At 46.1% G+C, this 16,190-nt stretch overlaps 1 protein-coding gene across 8 annotated transcripts in view; it reads right to left on the minus strand.

Moving 5' to 3' along the window:
- GRK5 (G protein-coupled receptor kinase 5) overlaps positions 1–16,190 on the minus strand; it is a 150,733-nt gene that overhangs the window by 4,449 nt on the left and 130,094 nt on the right. For all 8 annotated transcript variants that reach the window (XR_010081281.1, XR_010081280.1, XM_063405206.1 and 5 more), the window contains 5 exons: positions 13,826–13,863; positions 12,916–13,005; positions 11,370–11,578; positions 2,560–2,697; positions 114–251 (listed from right to left, as the gene is read on the minus strand). Coding sequence is in view for 6 of the 8 variants with exons in the window: in XM_063405206.1 (XP_063261276.1) it covers positions 114–251; positions 2,560–2,697; positions 11,370–11,578; positions 12,916–13,005; positions 13,826–13,863 (613 nt within the window). In the remaining 2 variants the exon portion in view is untranslated. The remainder of the gene's footprint in view (positions 1–113; positions 252–2,559; positions 2,698–11,369; positions 11,579–12,915; positions 13,006–13,825; positions 13,864–16,190) is intronic.

The raw sequence follows: 16,190 nt of genomic DNA on the forward strand, positions 1-16,190 counted from the left end.
TTAGAGTCTGGCAGGTTATCCAGTAGCTATATATTACTGGAAACATAGAGCTCCTCTTAAACCAGCTGTGTTATGGGGTTTATTGCAGTGATTTTGCTATGATACATCCTTACCTCATTTTGCCATGGGATAGACACTGATCCTGTGGAAAACTTGGAATAGAAATCGTCATCTGTTTGGTCCAGGTTAACTCCTTTCACTGTGGAGAATTGCTCAATGTCTAACACATCCTTGCAGTACACTGCTCTGGGCTATGTCAGCAGAAAAAAAAAGGAGAAATGACAAGAGGAAAAATATTTCTGAGTTGGACCATGTGCTTTCATTCACAGATTCAGTCAAGTGAGAATGTCTAACAAGTGTGTGTCTGCATCCTCCTTCTCCAGACTTGCTCTGACTGCATGTTTATCATCAAAGGCTGCCTTCACTTTAAGCACATTAAGCTTCCTATTCTAAAGTCCTCAAAGCATCAGTCAAAATGAGTTTTAGTCATCCATGTACCATCTGGTTAAGAGGTGAGAGGAAAAGGACAGAAAGAGCCAGAAAAGAGAAATGTAACTCTTCAGTAGTCTTTTCATTTAGAGAGGGAACAACAGAAAACCAGAATGTTTACGAGTGGCACACTGGAGAGAGTTCTGAAAAGAGGCCTCAGATGGAAGTGCCCTCCTGCCCAGATAGCTGTGGAGTTTGCAGCTTAAAAATTTAAAGGAATGTATCCTGATTGCTAAAGAAAACAGAGGAGGTTTGGCATTTTTCCATTGTTTTTATTAATAGCTCAGCTGCTGGAAGCTGCCCAGAATTACCTCTATTAACTCTTTTAACTTGCCTGCCTTTCTGCAAAGAAAGAGTCAAATGGCTTTGCCATTTTGAACTATTTAATTTTCTGGGGTGACAGAGACAAGACTCTTTGCAGTGACGCAACTTCCAGCTCGTATTCCAGCAGTCAGCCCCAGGGAGAAGAAAGAGCCATCAGGGGCTACCTGTCCCAGGCAGTTTGTGTGCCCAGGGACTTCCCACCAACAGCACAGCCACATTTTGGTGTGCAGGGATAACTGAGGGGTGCCTTGTGGAGACAGTCTGGCCTGCTGAGCCCCAGCACACGTGGAGTCCTGCTGTCTGTCCATGGTACCTGGGCTGCACAGCCCAGGGGTCCAACTGTGCAGTACCTTATTTATCTAGTTCTGAGCACTGTGACCAAACAAATTGACCTAATTCCTGACAGAAGTCCTGTTTGCTGAAGGCTGTATCCCTCTGCATTCCTGACAGCTGCAATCCACAACGTTTTTGTGGAGGTGGAATAACGTAGAAGAGGATGGAGAGACCTGGTTTGGATAACAACCTCTGCCATTGGCTGTATAGCTTTGGGTGATTCAGGTGACTTCAGTAAAACTGGGAGATCTATGGATGAAGCGCCAAATAAATTAAATTAGGTTCAGCTCTTGAGCTCCCAATAAATTGCCATAAAAATTATGTGCCTTTGCTTTTGCGAATATGTCTCTGAGAGGTGCCTTCTAGGCCTTACGTGCTACAGTTTTTATTCACTCTGGCAGATCCCAAATTTGAGCCCAGAATTTTATTATTTTCTACATCAGAAAGAAATAGTAGCTTGTCTCTTATTTCTTCCCACTAAAGCAGGTCGTAACACCACGGGCTAATTGGCAGGAATAACTAGGCCACATAGTAAAATGTAAAGCAAAACCAGAGCAACTAAAGTAAACTTTTGTAGCATTCAAACCACTTTGGTTTGGTTGAGCTTGCAGCAAGGGGAATGGGAGCTGCCAAGATGTTACTTTCCTTAATATGTTAAAATGGCAGTGTTTACTTAGAACCATATGGGGACTTTAAGGATAGAAGCTGCAGCCAGAAAGAGAGCCCTGCAGGAGGGAAATAATCAGATAACTCTGCGCACTGGGCTAGAAACCGACACCACAAAAGGGTGGAAAAAGTTTTGTTGTTGCCAATGCAACAAAGACTTTCAATATGTGAGCCTGGTGTGTAAATCTGAGTAAGGACTCAGTGTTGGGTTCCATGAACCCCAAAAATGCTCACTTAGGTCCAAGTCACCTTCTCTGCTTGAGGTGACACTTGATAGCTAGCTGAGCCTGGCTCAGACTCCCTGTAGCAAACTACTGTTCTCATCATGATCCAGTTCCACAGAGCTCTGGACTTTGTACTTCTGGTTTCACCTCCATAAACCTGTGTGCACACATGTGGCTTTCACTGCTGATTGTCCCAAGCACTACCTGGTTCTGAGCACACTTCTTTTCACAGTAATACCGTGGATAAGGGAAAACAAAGGTTCCCAATGCCTCCAGTGTTGTACAGGAAGGCTCTGGTAAAGGAGAGGGAATGGATCAAGCCCCAATTACCAGCCTGCATCCACATGCCCACAGAGCCCTCTCTCCTCTTCCTCCCAGCCTCCCCACTCCAGCCCTGCCACCTATCACATCTTCCTGGGGTAGCCACCCATGCAGGGAGCAATGACAGCCTCGAGAGAGAGAAGCTATTTTAGAAACAGACCTCTTAAAAGAGGCCACCGGGGGTTCTTGCTATTGTACTTACATCAGGCACAAAGGGAGGATCCAGCATTCCTGCTTCTAACCGCTTGAAGTTCATGCTCTTGAAAAAGGGGTGTCTCTTCACTTCTGCTGCACCTTCCCCTTGACATCCCAGCCGCTGCTTCACGTCTTTGGCGAGGAGCTGAAACGTGCCAACAGGAATGGTGAGGGTGTCAGAAAAGCTAGAGCTCCACAAAGATATTTTTATCTCCACTTGTTTTTGAATGTGCCCATAGGGAAGTACAGAGGGGAGATGCAACTGCTGTTACTTAAAAGCTGAAGCTAAATGGATTAGGACTGCACTGTTCTACATGCTGGTGAAATCCTCAGAAAATCACCTGCTGTAAAGTATTTACAGTCAAAATAGAGACCATTTCTTTTGCCTGCTTTCAGTGAGCACTTTCAAGAGGAGGTCTGACACACCCTACTAACATATAAAGATGCACATTCATAAGTTCCATGTGCTTTGTCTCAGTTCTTTTGGTGTTTTTTACGTTTATAAGAATTATTTTCCCTCAGAAGAACAGGTGCTTAGGAAAAACCAAAAATACCAAATTGTATGTCCCTCACCCATTGCACTACATTCCAGTGCATCACATGGCACATTGAACCAACCCTTTACAGTCATGGGCTGATCTCTGCTGAGCTCAAGGGGAGTTCCATCCACGCAGCCAGTGCCCAGTAATTATGCTCAGTTCTTTGTTTTCAGAGAAGGGCAGTGCACAACCTCCACCTGCTACAGCAAGTCCTGCCTGTTTCCTGGGCACCCATCATGGAGCAATGCCCCAACTGAACTCAGCACCTTTGGTCTGTCAGACAAACAAGTCCATGAAGAGAAACACCGAGGTATCTACAGGGGAGACTCTGAAACACCTTCCAGTGCAAGAGAGCTGGGGAGGGACCTTGGATAGGGGCATGTCACAAACAGACAAGCGGGAGTGGCTTTACACTGCAGGAAGGCAGGTTTAGACCCATCTATTAGGTAGAATAGACCCTATATTAGGTAGAAATTCTTCCCTGAGAGTGATGAGGTCCTGGCACAGGCTGCTGTGAAGCTGTGAGAAGAAGACTTTGAGTTGAGAGAGTGACATGATACTGTACCACATCCATCTGCCTCACTGCAAAAAATCTGTCTGAGAGCACTTCTCTGGACTTTGCTTTCTCTGCTAGAAGGAAAGAAGGATGCTTTGCTTTCAAATAATTGCATTAGACTTTGAGTTCTCATGGTTCTGAGCCTAGGATTTTTGTTGTAAGGTGTTTTTGGTGGCATATGTGTTTTTTAATCCCAACAGTTTTATGCTCTAGCCTATTTGAAGACAGTCGCTTTGGCATTTCCAGTCAGAAGCTGTGAGAAGCTCACAGAAGCGGTGGCTGCCCCATCCCTGGAGGTGCCCAGCTCCAGGTCGAACAGGGCTTGGAACAACCTGGTCCAGCGGGAGGTGTCCGTGCCCGGGGCAGAGGGTCAGACCGGACCGTGCCTAAGATCGCTCCAACACAAACCCTGCTGCGATCCCACCAGTGATCCTGAGCCGCCCGGGCGGGGCCGCCGGGAGGCAGCAGAGGAGAGGACAGCAGAGAACAGGGCAGCACAGGAGGGGACAGCAGAGAACAGGGCAGCACAGGAGGGGACAGCAGAGAACAGGGCAGCAGAGGAGGGGACAGAAGAGAACAGGGCAGCAGAGGAGGGGACAGAAGAGAACAGGGCAGCAGAGGAGGGGACAGCAGAGAACAGGGCAGCAGAGCAGGGGACAGCAGAGAACAGGGCAGCACAGGAGGGGACAGAAGAGAACAGGGCAGCAGAGGAGAGGACAGAAGAGAACAGGGCAGCAGAGGAGAGGACAGAAGAGAACAGGGCAGCAGAGGAGGGGACAGAAGAGAAGGAAGGGCAGCAGAGGGAAGGGCAGCAGAGGGAGGGGCAGTCGAGGGAAGGGCAGTAGAGGGAAGGGGCCGGGCGGCGATCGCGGCCCGGGGTAAGGCGCCGGGAGCGGGGCCCGGGGCTTGTCCCGGGACACAGGGGATGGGAAGGTTCCCGCCGCTGCTCCGCCGCTGTCCCCGGCTTTGCTGGCCCGCAGTCGGGCCTGCCCGGGTGGGCTGTGCACGGCAATGGCAGCGAAAGCATCAGCAAAGCCCTCGGCACCAGGCGGGGCAGCGGCCGGGCCGGGTCTGAGCCCGGGCAGGCACCAGGAGCCCCCCGGGAGAGCCCGGGACAGGGATGCAAACACCTTCGGGAAAGGCCGGGAGCAGAACCTGCGCTCGGGTGCACCCGGCACGGGCAGGACCGGAGCCAGGCGGGGCAAGGCTGCCTGGAGGTGCTGCTTGTGCCCGGCTCAGGGTCTGTGTGCCCAGCTCAGGGTCTGTGCTCATCTCAGGGTCTGTGTGCCCATCCCAGGGTCTGTGTGCTCATCTCAGGGTCTGTGTGCCCATCCCAGGGTCCGTGTGACCGGCCCAGGGTCTGTGTGCTCAGCTCAGGGTCTGTGTGCCCAGCTCAGGGTCTGTGCTCATCTCAGGGTCTGTGTGCCCATCCCAGGGTCTGTGTGCTCAGCTCAGGGTCTGTGTGCTCAGCTCAGGGTCTGTGTGCCCAGCTCAGGGTCTGTGTGCTCAGCTCAGGGTCTGTGTGCCCGGCTCAGGGTCTGTGTGCCCATCCCAGGGTCTGTGTGCCCAGCTCAGGGTCTGTGTGCCTGGCTCAGGGTCTGTGTGCCCAGCTCAGGGTCTGTGTGCTCATCTCAGGGTCTCTGTGCCCATCCCAGGGTCTGTGTGCCCAGCTCAGGGTCTGTGTGCCCCAACACCTTCTGCCTCAGCCACCAAGGCAGCAGCTTAGCTCAGCTACCTCATCTCACTGAGGGGGAACTTGGAATTTTTTTGTTGTTAATGTCACGTTGTGCTCTTCCCTCTGGTGCCTGGCTAGAGCTGGGGTTCCTTGTCCTTATCAGGCATTTCCAGTGCCGCCCCTCTTTAGGCTTCTCTGAACGCTCTGCTACCACTGGGCATTTCCACCATCTGGACACTGGTGGTTTTCTTATCTGACTTCAGCAGCCACCTCAGCTCTGCCTCTGTGCTGCTGGGGGCTCGTTTCCAGCCTGAGATGGCAAATGGCTTTGGCAATCCATGTGCCCCATGGGCACAGAGGCCACCCCCCAGCCAGCCCTGAGCAAGCTGCAGTGGCAGCAGCCAGGCCAGAAATGGTGGTGAAGGGTTTTGTAGACATAAGAGTTTTCTGCTCAGGTCTTTCTGCCTCAGCAGCAGCAGCAAAAGCAGGAGACTGAATGGTCGGAGAAATGGGTTTAAAGCCACTTTCAGCTTCCAAATAGCAACATCCCTTTCTTCCCCACACTCTCCTCTGCCTCTGGTGCTGTCTAGGTGGTGACATCTGGGCTGACAGATCACAAGTGGCTGATCCATAAATGTAAAAAGACTTGAGGAAACATCTGTACGCCTTGTCATTTTCTGAGCAGAGAGATTGACATGATACTGTACCACATCCATCTGGCTCACTGCTAAAGATTTGTCTCAGAGCACTTCTCTGGACTTTGCTTTCCCTGCTAGAAGGAGAGAGGGATGCTTTGCTGTCAAATAATTGCATTAGCCTTTGAATTCTCATGGTCCTGAGACCAGGATTTTTGTTGTGAGGATTTTTTAGTGGTGTGTTTATTTGTTTGTTTTTGAATCCCAACAGTTTTATGCTCTAGCCTATTTGAAGATGGTGTTTTTGGAATTTCCAGTCAGAATTTGGCTTGCTCTATTCTGGCAAAGAAATCAAAAGTTCTTTAATCCTTTTATTCTCACCTCAGTAGGACTTTCCTGACAGCTGGAAAGAAGAATGTGAAAGCAGAATGACCATTTTTAGTACCCATGGCTCTGATACACTTTTGGAAATGACACCTTGGACCTTTCATGAACAGCTGAGGAGCAAGTGGTGGTAGGAAGGGATAGATTTGGACTTGCCTGGAGATGATACAGGAGACTTCTGCAGTCTCTGCTCTCAAGTCAGCTCTGAAGGGATGAGAAAGGGGTTATTTCCCATCTCTGCAGTCTGCATTCTGGACTAAGTGGGGAGACCAGGCTGATCTGTGAATTTGCCCTTGTCAGGCTGTAAGATGTTTGGAGTGTGCGGTCAGAGAAAAGGGTAGCTGAGGACAGAGAAAGGCTGCCTGGGGATTCCTGGGTTCCTCCATGACAAACAAGGGAGTATTCAGAAACTTCACATGCAAGAAGGAAGCTTCTGGAGCATGAATGCAGTTGGTTGTGGGTGGCTGGCCACTGCTGGCTGAAAGACACAAAAGGGAACATGCCACTGGGAATAGGCTGGGACTGAAGGAACACAGACAGGAGAGGCTTCTCCTGCAAAACCCTGCTGCAGGGGAGCAGCTGCCAGTCTCCTGAGAGTCCCAGAAGAGTCACAATGGAGAAAAATGTAATAAATAAATGGAATTTGAAAAGCTGTAGATGCAGCCAGCTCTAGAGATGGCAACAGGTGAAACCAGTCATTCTTCCTGGCTTCTGTTGTGGATATCCAGACATAGCATGGACTGGAATATTTTCAAGAAGGGAGAATTCTTTCTTTCACCAAGGAATAATGAGTCTTTTACCATTTCCTACAGCCCCAGAAGCTTTCTGCTATAGTAAACCTGTGCAAGAGCCTGAAAAATGCATCCCATTTGGGAATCTGACATGGAAAAGAAAATGGAGATAACAACAGCATGTTATAAGTCATCTCTACAGTTTTGTTTAATTCAGCTCCAAAGGGTTTATTTAATATGAATAGAGAGCAGAACAAAAGCAACTCCATCAGGCTGATGACAAGCCCTCCTGGGACAGCAGTGCAAGGGACCCCAAAAAACACAATTTAAATGTAATTCTACAGTAGAGCCTGCAGATAGTTCACAGAGTTTCAAATCTGGAGATGGCCTGGGCCACCCAACCATGCATGAAATTAATGCCAAACAGCAGAGCTGTGTGTTCTGGTAGAAAAGGCTCCAATTGACACTGGACATTTAGGGTTTAGTCTGCAGAGTTCGTGGGCAGAGCATGACTAGAACAGGACTTTCAAAGAGAGTCTTGAGTAGCAGCAGTGAAGTTCCATCAAGGTCCTGATACAAAAAGCTCTCTGATACTTTCATGTCACTCTTTTGATCCCCACTGGGGATTCAAACTCTGCAATGTCTGAGACTTTTTTCCATAACTTTGTTTTGCTTCTTTTACAAAAAGAAACAACTGTTGTGAGGATTGCTAAAAAAAGCAAAAAGTCCCCAAAGTACTGTTTTATCTTCATGTGATCAGTCAGTTCATATCCAGATCATACCATGTAATAAAGAATTCCAAGTTCTAAGATGTTAGTCCTAAAATTATAGGAGTAAAAAAAAAAATAAATTGCCACTCATGAAAGGAGATAAGGGGAATGCTAAAAGCATTTCCATTGACCCAGCTGATCAAGCAGTTTAAGGAATCACCTAGCTAAAGTTCAGCCCTGACACTGAAGTAAACATATTATTTTAAGCAATTTTTAGAGAATAGAAAAGCAATACTATGGTCAATTACTAAAGGAGAGAAAAGAGATGAAAGAGCAGTTATCCTTGGGCAATGATAAACTTTAAGGTGTCATAATGTTGATTTCCATGGGATGAAAGTAGAAAAGAGGAATGGCAGCAGGCAGGATGCTGTATGATGACAGAGCTCCTGATGGTAAGTGAGGAACAGGAAAAAATTGCTTTTAAGGAAAAAAGAACTCATTATTTTTTAGCTGGCTGCAGGGGGCACTTTGAAAAGGGAATGGAGATCAGAAACACAGAACAGCTGAGGCTGGAAGCCACATGTGGACATGGTCTGGTCCAATCCCTCTGCTCAAAACAGAGTTTACTAGAGCAGGTTGTTCCAGCTGGGCTTTGGGCATCTCCTAGTGTGGAGACAACACAGCCTCTCTGGGCAACCTGTTCCACTGTTTGGCTACCCTCACCACGGAAAAATGTCTCCTGATGTTCAGAGGGAACTGAACTGCTCCTGTGCCTCTGTTTCCTTGCTTCCTGTCCTGTTACAGGACACCAAAGCAAGAGTTTGGCTCTGTCTCCTTTACACCCTCTCATCAGAAATCCCTTGTGTAGGGTAAAATAAGGGATAAAAGGCACCAGGGAACACAAGTCAGTGGGAAGGCAGACAAGCAGGGCACTGACAGTGACAGAGCACAGCCCATCCAACGCTGCTGACTTGAATGCACTTCAAGTCACATCTCTGGCTGCATGACTGCACTTGTCAGGGGAAACACGCATGTACACCAGTGAACTGTGAGGAATAACAACAACAAACACGGAGCATTTCCTAGAAAGACTGATTTTTTTCACAGAAAAAACACACCAGGAGCAGCTATGTTATATGGGAACTATGGGTTGGGGAGCTTCCCAGAAAGCCAGCTGCCCCTGTTCCTAATTATTTGTTATTCATCTCTGTTTCAGTCCAAAATGAGGTCTGATTTATGGGAATTGCTTACAAAATGAAACATGGAAATGTGGGATGGATGATGAATAATGGGAGCTATGATATTTGCCTGCAAAAATGCAAAAGGGCACAAACATCCAGGAGGGGACGGTTGATGTGGGGTGACACTAAAGGGATTTCCTATGAGTAAATGAATAAAGACAATGTATTTCCTGGTGGTGATGCTATAAACTCATGAAGTAAGCTCTGAAGAGAAGTTTGGGCAACATGGTGGGAAACATTTCCTCACTCTGCCCTGAAGAGTCCACTAGTGGAAAGCCTTTTGTTGCTGGATCTTCGAGAAGGCTCAACTTTCATTTATATATTGCAACTTTTTGTTTCATTTTGCAGATATGATGTGTACTTTGTTACTCTTTTGTTTCCTTGTTAAGATGATGATGCAAAGCAACACAGTTCTGGTTTTCAATATAAAAAGCAAAAAGAATTTGAGAAAATATGTTTGAATAATGGATTTTTTAAAAAACATCACTTGATAAAATGAATTACTTTTGGATGGGAAACCACAAATGCCATCACACTCAGTATCAGGACTCAGACTCTTCCTGCCTCAAGATATTAATGCTCAGAAAGGGAAAGGTTATCTTTGGATCCATTAATAGTTTGCACAAACCACCTCAATAAACATGCCACATGATTGGGCAGGGAAGTAGTAATGATCAAGTTTTCAGGAATGGTTTGTATACAGTCCAAGCTTCCCTGAGGCAAGAGAAGGAACTAGATGATCTCCTGAGGTCCTGACTCCCTGAAACCAGAGTCTCCATGGCTGGAAGATGAAAATGACCACTACAGTGTGATGACTGTCTGCTACCCTGGGAGTGTGGTGGGTCATCTACAGCTCTAGCCCATCAATGCCACATTTAATTCTTCTCAGCTTTACGTTCTCATGGTTATTTTCAGAGTATATGTTCACTCTGTTATGCAAGGGACATAAAGAGTAACAAGAAGAGCTTCTACAGGTATGTCAGCCAGAAAAGGAGGGTTGGACTATGTGATCTTTAAAGATCCCTTTCCACCCAAACTATTCTGATTCTGTGCCTCAAGCAGCAAGATAAAATTTTTGCCTCACATCTCCATTTCAGAAGAACAGCGAGACACACACAAATTCTCTGCCACTCCAGCAGATGCTGCTCCTCACCTGGTGAGAGCTGAGGTGCCAGCTGAGGAGAGAGGGCAGCCTGCTGGGCACAGGGGTGGTCTGTGAGAGCCCATGGCTGCCCCAGATCCTCCCCTGTCAGCCTCACTGGGGGCTCTGCATCACCAATTAAGGGCAGAGAATAGCCCTGAGCTTCTATCAAGAGTGATGTCACTTAATTACCACCCCGAGGATTCAGGAATGACTTGGTGCACTGTGAGTTAATGACTTCCAGGCACGACAGTTGGCAGTGCTACCATTATTATTTTGCAAGGGGACTTCAGTGTCTCCTCATGCAGCCAGCCAACCAGAGTGTTGTGGATGTGCTCTTTGCTTGCCTGTTGCACAAGATTTTGGTGAAACCCTCCCTACCTATTTGTTGACTTTTCCTCCCCTTCGTTCTCCCTCTACCAGCAGACACAGATAGGTCATTGTCTCCAAAGGAGACTTCACTCATCAGCAAACAACACCCAGAAAAAGGCCACATCCTTTTCCAAATTACAGTTCAGCCTTCTAAAGATGGATGTCAACAAGACATTGATGAATTCAGATGCAGCTTTGAGATTTCTCAGAGGGATTGAGGATTTCCATTGTCAGACATGGCTATTGTGCTACGAAAATGACTCCCAGCTGAAGGAGTGAGAAAACATTTTGAAGAACAGCTCAACAGTATTAAGAAAAGCTGGATACTCTGGCACCTCGGGGGAAAAGCTGCTAACAAAGTTAGTGAGATGGGCTGGGGCAACATTTGAGTGTCACAATAATTTCATTGCATAATCTTTGTCCTGCTTACCCCCAGCTCTCACTAAAGACAATGGAAGCGTGGGGTTTGCAGTTCCTTGCAGGAGACAATGATGTTCTTGCATCATCAAGCCATTTTTATTTTTTTCTACAAGGTTATAAAAGACAGAAATGCATTCTTGACTGCAAACTAACATTCAAAGTCTCATGAGAATAGATACCGCTCCCTTGGCCATAAAACTTTGGAGAGGGCTCAGGATGACCGTGATGAATCTCATGGAGAAACAAGCCCAAATAAACACAGTTTGAATGAATAGAGAATGCAGTCATCCCATCTACAGATGAGCTTGGTTAGTCCTTGTTTCTGCAGCCCCTCTATGGCACCCTGTTACTGCTCATTTTTAACCAATGTACTCGTTAATGAAGCAGTCCCACTGGGCCTTGCAGCCCCTTACCATTTTACAGATGGACTTGGCCTCCTCAGAGAACTTATGGGAGTACACCTCCTCTGTCTCCAGCACTCTTCTGTCCACTTCTTCCCTCTTCACCTTCTCTTTCCTTCCACGGAATGGCGATTGCCCAGCAATCATTTCATAAATGAGACAGCCTAACCCCCAGTAGTCAGGGCTCAGCGTGTACCTCTGGTTGTTCAACACCTCTGGAGCTGTGGAGGAGAGTGAGATGCCTTGTGGAAATGCTTGGTATTTACTCAGGCAAAGCCCTTAAATGCCTACAAGTTTCATTTTGGTGACTGAATACACATGCACAGAGAATGGTGGGTAAAATACAGAAATATCTCCTGGCTGCAGTTGTGGGCATTGCAGGAAATGCAGCATGCTACATGCCACGGTGTTCTCTCTACATGCTACATGCCTTGTGCATGCTGTCTTCTGACTTCTCTATCAGCTCACTCCAATTAAAAAAAAAACCACAGAAAAAAGTTGGATCTGAATATTAAGCAGAGACCTAATTTTAAAAATTCCTCCAGATTTCTCCATTTAGGAAAGAAATGAAATGCAAACACACATCCTGCAAACAGCCGTGACACTTCTTCAAAAGCAAATTCTGCCTCTTGGGTCAATTCATAGCTTTTCTTTTTCCCCTTTGAAGACAACCCCAGTCCATTAATTTTGTGTTGCAACCACAGACAGTGTTTTTGGGCAGAGAGTCACTGTCCTGCAGGCACCCTCACCCCCATGCATGGGTACAAACACACATCATCTGCACGTGCTCACAAGCACAGAGCCTTAGTGTGCACACAAACTTACACTGAGATAACAAAATTTAGACATGACAACTGATTTGCTTGCTTTCATTAAAGTCTCCACATGGTGTAACAGTGGCTCACATCAGCTAGTTTCTATTCAGTCAAATAAGCATAAGCAATTTTTACTCCAAGAAATATGCCCACCCAGAGAATGCATGAAAATAATGACATTGAGTTTAGAAAACAAATCTAGTTAAATAAGGGCAAGTAGGTGGGGTTTTGTTTGTTTGTTTGTTTGTTTGTTTGTTTGTTTGTTTGTTTTTTAACCAATGTATTACTCTTTACTCATCTTTTGTGCAATCTCTCCTGAACATAGAGAAAAACTCAGGATGACCCTGGTCAAGATGACCATAGGTGTGGACTTACCCATTTTATCATAACCACACAAATGCATTGTAACTCCTGTACAAAGCAGCAACTAGAAAAAACCTTTATTTTGGCACATAAGATAAATCTACACTAAAATCACTAGAATCCTAGCTGCTGTCTCCCCTCTCATTTTTCTTTGCTGATTTAAGGTTATAAACCAGCCTTACTGAGAGCTGTAGAGGTCCATCCTTCTGCCCTCTTCTGATTTTCACTGTCAGGATTTCTGTGGGAGTTGCTGCATAGAACTGGACCCAGCTGAATGAGAACATTTTTTATTCTTTTTCTTAAGCTTACTTGGCAGAAATATCTATAAAACTCAAGTAATCCCAGCAAATTTTTAAAAAGATGAGCTGTGGAAGACTTACCCATATACCCTACTGTTCCTACTCTTCCACGGATTGATTCACCCTCGGGGATTTTAACAGCTAGACCCAAATCAGATATTCTAATATGGCCTGGAAGGAAAAAAAGAAACAAAACAATACAAAGCAGATGTAATAACCTGACCCAAATTAATCCAAACCCCACAACTGTGGTCATTGCTAAAACACTCCTGCAATTTACTGCTAGGACATTTTCAGAGAAGAGTGTTCTGAATCAATGAATTGGAGCAGTTTCATTGATATGGAAAAGAGGAATTATTAAGGGCACTAAAACGCAGTGAAATAAATGTTAACAGTAAGGCTGTGTACTGCAGTGGATTGCATTAGGTATTTTAAAACCAATGAAAATAGGCAGTGAGACGCATGCTAAGCATGCTGTGGGGAAGTATCTTGAACTGATCACAGAGGATGGATGGGCTGACACAATTCTGTAACTCTGTGATGGCTGAAGAGGCTACATCTGGTCTGCAAGGCAGCATGAGATTTGATTATTGCTGCCTTCAGCCATGAACGGTACCTGGGTTTGCATAAAGCCAGACTTGGCTCAGCAGAGGATGAAATACTTTCAAAAATGGAGAGGGAAGCACAGAGTTAGAAATTAGAACTCCCTTTGTGTTGCATCAGCCTTGCAAGAAGGATGGAAAAACAACAAGGAGAGGCAGAGAGCCCAGCAGTGCTGAGCTCTTGAGAACAGCCCCTGCTGAGGGCACGGCTGCTTCCCTCCATCTGTGCACCGAGCTCCGGCAGCTCACCCACCCCAGGACAGGAATATTAGTGTATGCTGAGCCTCTTAATCGCTTCAGAGCATTATTTGTCTTTGTACAATATATATACTGAAACTAACTTAATCTACTTTGCTGCGAAAGCATCTCTGTAAACCTCTGAGGCTTACCATAATCATCCAGCAGGATATTTTCTGGCTTCAGATCTCTGGAAATGAAAGATAGCAGTTAAGGGTATGAAGCTGGTTTTGATAACATAACCATACAACTGCGTGAGTTGCATTTATTACTTGTCATAAACCAGCTGAGTGTCAACTCAGACAGCAAGGAACTCCTGAAACCAATACAACCTTTTACAACTCACTTCACAGATAGACTGAAACCATATGTCTTTTTCTAAACTAGAGTTACCATTTTTCACTAAGCCAAGCTTTTAGTTCCTAATCTACCCTGTAATGGACTCATCCATCTAGTCCTGTAAGGCCTGTAAATGAACCCCTACGGTCCTGTGTTGTTAAATCTCTGTAACACTTTCTGTTACTTTCTGTTACAAAGTCTTACATTTAAAAAAAAATAGTTTTATAATACTTTATTTACATGTAAAAATGGAAATAGCAATTTGTTTGGATCAAATTTTCTATGTCTGGCATCTGACTTAGACCAAATAGATGAAAGTGTGCCCATGCACTTGCACACACATGCAATAATTTTGTTGTGTTTGGAAAATGTGGGGCAGAGAGGGCAATGCTGTGTCCAGATTAAGATTCTTCTTACAAACATTTGGGAAACTCTAAGGTTTGGTTATGTGTGGTTATGGTGCCTGTATGGTTTGGAGTAATGCCCTGAAAATCGGCAAGGTGGTCAATCTGATGTCAAAGATGTGCCTTTTACTGTTCCTGAAAAAAAGAAAAAAAAAAATCCCCAAATCTGGGTAAGGTATAAACTTCTGAATTAAATAATCTCAGTTTTCATATCTTTAGCAGAGCCTTGGCAGATCATTCTTCTGAAAGGTTTGTCTGCACAAAGCTTGCTCCACCAGCTGCTGCTCTGAGGTGCTTCCCAGCCCAGCCACGCTGTCTCCTCCCGGACCAAGGCTGTTTTCCAAACCTTTCCAGCCCAGCACAACTCTGCTGCCACTCTTGGGCTGCTGCTGAGGGGGAGCCAGGCAGGCTTGTGCAGAGAGGGGATGAAGCCAGCCCAGGGGATGGGACCAGAGGTGGCAGAGGGGAGAGATGGACATGCTGGGCAGGGAGTGTCCCAGAAGAGCTCCAGGACTGGGCTGTGCTGGCTCAGGAGCCTGAATGAGGCACCAGCAGCTGGGTGAGGCAGGGAAAACAGCACTGCTTCAATTCACCACATCATGCCCTGGCTTTTATCTAAAGACAGTGCATAGCCTGGTGTAAATCCAAGCACTGCCTGGCCTCTGCTTTTTGTAAGGCCTCCTTGCATCTGTGAAACAGCTTGGTTCTGCTGACCTCCCAGCAAGAGGCATTTCTGAGCAAAGAGCAAAGAGAGGACGTGCACAAGAGCAACCCTTGCACCAGGGAACAGGGCAGAGCACAGAGCCCACCACACCCCTGCAGCTCTACCACTCCAGTATCATGAGTTTTCCTCTCTATGGAGAGGGGTATTTTATAGTTTTGACAGTGCCAAGATTGGAATTTTGGAATTTTCTTTGTTTTTATTTATGATTGCAAGCAAGAACACAGAGCGCTGTGAGTAATCTCCTCTTCTCGCTTGCTTCAGACCTTCCTGACCTCCAAGATAAACCTCACCCAGTGGTACCAAGCCTACTTTGCAAATAAACAATGCTGAAATATGTGAAGGGCAGCTGAAGACTGAGGAGAAGCTGTGATTTTGTTTAACATACCACTGTGGGCTTTCCCTGCCTATCACCAGAAAGTTTCCAAAGCTGGAGCAGCACAGTCAAGGGCATCACCTATTTATTTTTGAAAATGTATTTTAAATCCTGTAAGAATCATTTCCTTGAAGAACTCAGCCTTCATCAGTCACTTCATCTTCTGCCCAGCAGTTATTAGTCCCACTGAAAACTGTAACTGGGGGCCAATGATAAGAATCTTATGTGCAGTTTGGGAAATGTTGTCTCTGAATGAGAAAATGAGAGACTCCATGAGGACTCTGAGAACACCAGTTCAGTTCCTATGGTCCTCTGCAACTCAGGGTAATTAGAGGAAGCTTTCCTCCCCTCCCAGACATCAGCTGTCATTCCTGCTTCCAAGCTTCTGGTTCCTGAGGATCAAGGCTGCCTTCCTTTGCATGGCCAGAACCTCCAAGGGTGCATGACTGCAGTGTCCAGGAGGGATAAAACTCCCTGGTGGACACGTAAAGCTACTTCCCAAAGGCTCAGCTTCTCATTTGTAAAGTAGCCTTGCCCAAACATACTGAAACATAAAATGCTGGCACTGTGCCCATGCTCAAAAGGCAATTGTTTGGCTGTGCAGAACAGCCTAAACAACCCAATTAATCACTGTGGACAAGGCTTTACCATGTATTTGTGCAATGCCTGGGACAATG

Source organism: Prinia subflava, chromosome 9, assembly GCF_021018805.1.
Source record: "Prinia subflava isolate CZ2003 ecotype Zambia chromosome 9, Cam_Psub_1.2, whole genome shotgun sequence".
Taxonomy (NCBI): domain Eukaryota; kingdom Metazoa; phylum Chordata; class Aves; order Passeriformes; family Cisticolidae; genus Prinia; species Prinia subflava.